Source organism: Tubulanus polymorphus, chromosome 3, assembly GCF_964204645.1.
Source record: "Tubulanus polymorphus chromosome 3, tnTubPoly1.2, whole genome shotgun sequence".
In the NCBI taxonomy this organism is placed as follows: Eukaryota; Metazoa; Nemertea; class Palaeonemertea; order Tubulaniformes; family Tubulanidae; genus Tubulanus; species Tubulanus polymorphus.
The window spans coordinates 218,610-225,909 of NC_134027.1; the positions used below are offsets into that span (position 1 = coordinate 218,610).

Consider the following 7,300-nt stretch of genomic DNA (forward strand, 5'->3'; position numbering starts at 1 on the left):
TGGTCACCAGTTACCACACCTGACTGGTCACCAGTCACCACACCTGACTGGTCACCAGTTACCACACCTGACTGGTCACCAGTTACCACACCTGACTGGTCATCAGTCACCACACCTGACTAGTCACCAGTTACCACACCTGACTGGTCACCAGTCACCACACCTGACTAGTCACCAGTTACCACACCTGACTGGTCACCAGTTACCACACCTGACTGGTCACCAGTCACCACACCTGACTGGTCACCAGTTACCACACCTGACTGGTCACCAGCTACCACAACTGACTGGTCACCAGTTACCACACCTGACTGGTCACCAGTTACCACACCTGACTGGTCACCAGTTACCACACCTGACTGGTCACGGTCACCACACCTGACTGGTCACCAGTTACCACACCTGACTGGTCACCAGTTACCACACCTGACTGGTCACCAGTTACCACACCTGACTGGTCACGGTCACCACTGACGGACCATTAACCATTATACAAACTTCCAATGACAACAGCTCAGTGGTCTAGGGGTTAGGACAGTGGACTGCCAACTGAGAGCCCCCGGTTCAAATCTCTACTGAGGCCATAACTAGGGTTAGGGTTACTGATCTAGGATTAGGGTTAGGGTTACTGATCTAGGATTAGGGTTAGGTTTACTACTTCTGTTTAGCCTTTTCTTGTTTTGTACTTGGGTTAATCATTGTCTTTTTTGCATCAGTATGTCTTCGCCATATATTCTATAGCAGTAACTATGAAGCACCTTCTCCCAGATAAAGAAAGTGTTCACGTCGATTCCCTACACGCACGATACCAGTCGGTCGCGGTAATATTCACAGGTGGAACCTCGCTATTTGTTTAAAGGGTCGATTGTATTCACACGATTCAAATTACATGTATAGGTTTACAGAATGTGATTAATAGTTACACTATCGGTGAACTCAATAGAGGAACATTCATCCACAGAATATCAATTCAAAACAATTCCTCGATATTGATTGTAGTCAAAAAGTTGAAAAATAACCTATTTCGATATTAGAGTTAACCAACAACTCCTGTAGAGCTATGGAACTGTGGAACTGGGTCTTATTTCTGAATTCTTAAGATTCTTTTTCGATTATCAGTTTTGACAAACGATTCAGGTATTTAGTTTTATCGATGGGGGACGTCCCCAAATCAACTGTATCTATCTAGAATAGATTCCTTCAATGATAGCTAAAGTGTTTGAATAAAATGTTTTTACTGAAAATGATAAGAAAACTTGTTTTTTCATTGATTGATTTGACGATAATGGCGCGCAGCCTGATGCCAGACGTGAAGTGTTTATTTGACGATAAACATTAGTAAATAAAGTGGCATTCTCCAAGGTGATTTCATTGATTCTGTTGCGCGAATTTAATAGCTAATTTACCGGTGTCTATTACTGGACTGCGTTCTGGTACGATATCCACGTGTGACAAAACGAGTTGGACCACACTTAAGATTTCCATAAGCCCTAACGATATGATAATGATCGGCGGAATGTTGAGTCATCCACGTAAAAGGCAATGTCATCTGACATGGGATCCGAACATGATCGGACTGCATGGGTACTCGGCAGTCTCGCTAATAAACCTGTCGATTGATGTCGGCTGTCTAAATCTGTGATACCGGTGGTACTAGTGCTTGAACTAAAGGGGTTTCAGAAAAAAAGGGACTAAAGTGTTTTAGTCATTAGTACGAGACCTAACTGATCAATTTCACATAATATTCTTCAAACTGGAGATCTCGACATACTCTCCTCATGGCCTGCGACGTCTCAACCGAAACCTCAGATTTGACTCCAAATATATCAGATACTGGTGACACCACGTGACAGAATGTACCTGGAATGCGATGCTCCAAATGGTCACGTGACTAGTAATCTGAGTAAGAAGGATACTTGAATCTCTCCGATCTCACCCCAGACACGGTTACTCCTACGGCGGAAATTCCCGACAAATTCCGATTGAAAGTTACTGTTTCGGGTAGTCATGATTACACGTGACCTCGCGTAACTAACGACACATATTTAATTATAACATGGCGTGTTAGTTTTATTAATGTTTCACAGTTGGATGAGAACCAGTTCTTCTGTTACAATAAATTCATTCAATATAGAACCTCATAATAATCTCGCGTTTAGACTTTTTTAACGTAAACCCTTTATGAATATAGTATGTATATATACATGGCAGGTTTAGTTTGGTTTGGTTGACTGGTCATTGTTTCTTATTCTACGACTTGTACAAGCACACCTATAATGACAATTAGATTATGAACCGGTTATTAAAACTTATAGGGTTGGACTTAGTGACATACATAACATAACAGACGTGTAGCGACTGTCTGTTTAGCTGTAATAGTATCGAGATGACGAGTAGAGGTTTCCCGGCTGATACGGCCACGCAGAAATTTCTCGAACAAGTTTTCGATAAGGAACGCGATTCTCTAATTTACTGGTATCAGAAATCTTTGAAAAACGGAACCGAATTACAAACGGAAGCTTCGTCGAAACAGTACGAAGTTTTCAAGAAGAAAATCGCCGCTCATAATGTCGACGCGAGCGTGGAGGAAATCGCTAAAAAACTGGCGGAAACTCCGCAATCTGATCGCAGTTTAGGACGCAGGGATGTAACTGTACACCCGGATAGGGTTTACAGTAGCGAGGAACTGGCCGAGATGAGACCGGTCAGTAACTGTTCACGCGCTATGCTATATAACGGTATCTCACGCGACGGAAAAGGACGCCAACAATATCTGAATCGTCGAACGGAGAAAATACCCGAAAAGAAATACGAATTTCCGGTGGTTAGTTCGTGGGAATACGGCTGGGGATTGAGCGATGTGAAGAAGGATGATATAAAGAAACCTCAGCACGGTCGAACCCGAGTTATCGACGACACGTTCTATAACAGAAATGGCGTCGAAAATTCCGATCAACGATGATAAAAATAAGGATTTTCTTTTAAACTTTTTCAAAAGCGGTACGTTTTTACTCAGTAATATTGATTCGCAGTGGATGTCGCCGTAGTTGTGATAACTTTAGTTTACTGACGACTCAAACTTAGTGATACAAAAATACAAATTGAACTCAAATAAAGACAATTTCAGTTGTGATGGTTTATCGACAAATGATGACTTAAATGAGTTTAACTTTGTATTCATTAGGATTTACGACATACGACACACGATATCTCAAACCTATGGGTCTTTCAATAGGTTTCCGTTTTCGTTCAGTTTTTAGAAATCTGTGGTTTTTTCTTGTGTTTTGTAAAGTTCCAATCTTTAGTTTTTTACGTTCACGCTGAAATGATTTAATCAAAATAGAATTTTATTATCATTTTAGACATAATTTTGAATAAATAGAAAATGATTTCTTTTTTCTAAGTGAAGTTTTCTCGTTTATCGCTTATCATTGACTGTTAATGTCAGTTTTCGTCAGGGTCTCGGATGGCGTGTTCCTCGGTTGCAGGTCGAATAGTCAGATGCCAAATGCTGCCGCTGCTGCTGCTGCCACCCCGCCAACGCCGCTGCTTCTGCTGTTTCAGGTGCAGGATGATAATGCTGCTGCTGCCGCTGCCGCTGCTTCAGGTACATGAATCACTCGTTGATTGCGTTGCATTGATTTTCACTCAACCGATACAAAAAAATAACGCATGCGCCACTTTAGATCAGCGAGAGCTTCTCTCGTGACGTTTGATTGGAAAGTTTAATCAAAGCTCTCGCACACACCGGAAACAACACTAAACAAGTGAACAAATAAACCTAGTAACCGCTACATTCAGATCTCTTTATTCAGTTAATGGTTACTTCATGTAGATTGTCAGTCAAATCTCTAGTGACCTGAACAGATTGAACCTTGTGGAAACCACCCGGCTTGCCGGGCCACAATACTGTCAAACCCGCAGAGCCTGGTCTTTGTGGAAACCACCCGGCTTGCCGGGCCACAGTACTGTTGAACCCGCAGAGCCTGTCTGATCGGTGAAGCGCCCCCTATGACATTCACAAGGCTGCTCTTGGAACTCTACACCGTCCCCCTATGACGTCACTGATTGGCTATAGCTAATACACTCGGTGTCGTAGATGATTGACTAGAGAGCGGCCCCGTGCGCGCGCGAGTAAGAGTTCATTTACACGCCGCTCTTGATGTATTGTATTATAATTAATGTTGCTTGATGAAAATTGATGCCGTATTCAATTAATTTATAGAAACAATATCTTACACTACGTGTTTATATAGTGTGAATTCATAATCAACCACGAATAAAACAATGAATGGCATCAGACGGGAACTCCTAGAGTAGGTTGCGTCGTAAATAGAACTATCGGTTTTAATAGATTTTCTGGTCCCTGAAATTCGTCATAACGAGGTTCCACTGCATAGATCTATATCAGTTATAAGGGACAGATTTTCTGATCCCTGAAGTTCGTTGGAGGTTCCACTGTATCAGTTATATCGGCCCTTGGTCTCTGAAGTTCACGTCATAACGATGTTTACTAGATCTGTTTGTCTATGATGTTTGCCGTATTTTGCATTAATAAAGAGTATTTTAAATCATTCGGTTTTTTCACTGTTGATTTGAGATATTCTAGTTTTCATGTTGTAATACTTGGGCAAATTTCTAGCTCAACATGTATATCGTATACCGAATGCGTGAGTCTAGAAATCTCACAGAATTTCCACATCTGGAAATAAACGGATCAATCTTTAGCCAGGATGTGATTATAATTACTCCACGCCAGAATGTGGAGACTGTATTCGTGATGGCTATTTCCCATCAAATATTGATTCTCAAACGGCGATCCGGTCCGGTCACGTGACGGCCATATTGTCGCCAAATGGATCTATTCTCGAGAAAACAATACCCTCCACACTTTATCAGTACAATATACACAATGAATGAATCGAAATTCATTAATATCCGTCTGCAGGACGACACATTGAATAAAGACAACCTATCACAGTCTAATGCAACAATTCAAAACTAAGTAACATGCGCGCGATTTAGTAGTAAGTAGCCCCCTTGAGGCAAACAGCTTCTAGATATTCATAAACATTACACGTCTCTGGCTGCGTTTCGTAGCAATTTCTTTTGTCTTGTGAATGTTTCATTAAGTCTCGTCTATGTTAAAGACTCGCCATCATAAATTCAGAGCCTTTATTACCATTAATGAAATACACTCAGGTCCAGGTTGTAAAGATGATATAAAAGAGAAAATGTTTCGTCGAGTTAGAAATGTTTCCTTGAGCCGGAATGGACGTGGTAATATTCATTCCGTGTTTCAACTATATCCTAATACATGTATGTCATCTTGAGGAATACGAAAGTTATACCGATATTATGAGATACATGTACAAACCAGACAGAACAAGGAGACCCTTTATGTAGGAAATAAGATGTAATACAAACTAGTAGTAATACGCGATACAGAATAAAACTATTACAAACTAAACAAATAAAAAGCAATTTTTCGACTATTGGTCAATTGCCCAAATGCTAACACGATTTGATTTGTATTTGTTTTTAAGGTGTAATTAGGTTGAGGTCGAAACGTCGAATAAGCTATTAGCCGATGGAAACATTTGGACCGATGAGGAGAGAATCCCACAATGATAATTAAAAAAAGTCCGAAAATGAAACTAAGAGATAGTAGTTTATTTCAAACTTTCGACTATATCCTAATAGTCATCTTCAGGACCGTTCATTATTCCTGAAGATGACTATTAGGATATAGTCGAAACGTTGAAATAAACTACTATCTCGAAGTTTCATTTTCGGACTTTTTTTTATTATCATTGTGGGATTCTCTCCTCATCGCGTCAACACGGATATTGTGTTCTATCAATCGTAAACATTCGGACCATTTTTCATTCTTAGAGTTGGATTTAATATGATTATAGAATGTGTACTCGTGTTGTGAATCAGTTCACCGCCGCCACAACCGGCGGTATACACGTATATCACCAGGTAAATCTTTAAGTGCCAGTTTTTTATGACTGTTCATATTTTCACGTCTGACAACATAGATATTCGCTAACACGTCGCGCTGTTCGTAGTAGCTACAATTACAGGTTGTGCTGCTGTCAATAAGCGCCGACTCGCTATTTAACAATGACCGTTCAGTTATTGGCAAATAAGAGACATTAATAGTCCATTATAACAGACGATTTATGTGTGCAGTAAATTATATAATAGAATGGACGAGTTATTGCAGTTTTTAATAGCTGTGACTCATAAATTGTCAAATCCATCACAATCGAAGACTATACCTGATGATGATGTAATTAACAGCCAGCAACACCGACTGTGGAAATTGGAGAGGGGTTAACGCGAGGAAAGTTACCCGATGACATTGAGTGCGAAACGTCGCGAGTTTATAATCTTAGGTTCGATGAATGAATTTTGTTTTGAATCTGTTCAATTTGTGTGACGTGTTTTATAGGCGATGAGTTTGAACTTCGATCACGTGTGAGTGTATTGGGGCTGCTCTATACTTCTACGCCGAATTGTTGGGCTTCAGGACCAAATTAGCTGAGTTAAGATTTAACTCATCGCAAATGAACTAATTTTGACTCCGAGTTAACTCTAACCCGCACGACTGTGGAACTGGGTCCTAAATGATTTCTAGACCAAGGAAATTAACACATCTTAACTCATAACTGTGGAACTGTGTCATTATCTTATTTCATTCAATTGAATACGAGATGGATAAAAACTGTGAACCGGTTTAGAACGGTTTACGACGTCGATTTAAGCGGTTTTCATATTTGCATAATTACTCCATTCATCGCTATCGCCTTATAACTCTATTAATATCCGGTGTTTAGAAATCACTGATCCGCGTTCTAGGGTTACCCGTCCGGGTTTCATTGACTCTCCATACAAGATAGAAATCTAAGAAAATCCCAAGATTACTTAGGTTTTCCCTACCACATCAAATTGTAAATGTGTTCTTTAAAGTGCTCACATGTTTTACGCGTTATTTTATATTTATGGCTGCATTTTGCAGGTGTCTGACCTCAGTTCTACTTCCGGCTGGATTCTACTTCCGGCGAAGAATCGATAACATTTTGTATATTTTTAGTGTAAAAAAATAAACGATGAAATTACTGCAGTAAACGATTGACCGAAAGTTTTCGGCGATTTGAGCTGAAACTTTACACCACTGTTCGATATAATCAAACATTGTTTCTTCAGCGGTTACCCCATATTGAACACCGGGTTCGGTACCAAAAGCACCACCGATTATCTGTAGCAATTTAAACATCGAAAAGGGGGCCAC

At 40.2% G+C, this 7,300-nt stretch overlaps 1 protein-coding gene across 1 annotated transcript; it reads left to right on the forward strand.

The window, feature by feature from the left end:
* The first annotated feature begins 2,348 nt into the window (after nt 1-2,348).
* LOC141902674 (protein SPMIP1-like) lies at nt 2,349-3,318 on the forward strand. Its single transcript, XM_074790502.1, has one exon. The coding sequence runs from the start codon at nt 2,387-2,389 to the stop codon at nt 2,960-2,962; it is 576 nt and encodes a 191-aa protein (XP_074646603.1). The 5' UTR covers nt 2,349-2,386; the 3' UTR covers nt 2,963-3,318.
* Nucleotides 3,319-7,300: the final 3,982 nt, after the last annotated feature.

Bases quoted from the DNA above. Each gene is read 5' to 3' on its own strand.
- LOC141902674 (XM_074790502.1), top strand. From the start codon at position 2,387: ATGACGAGTAGAGGTTTCCCGGCTGATACGGCCACGCAGAAATTTCTC.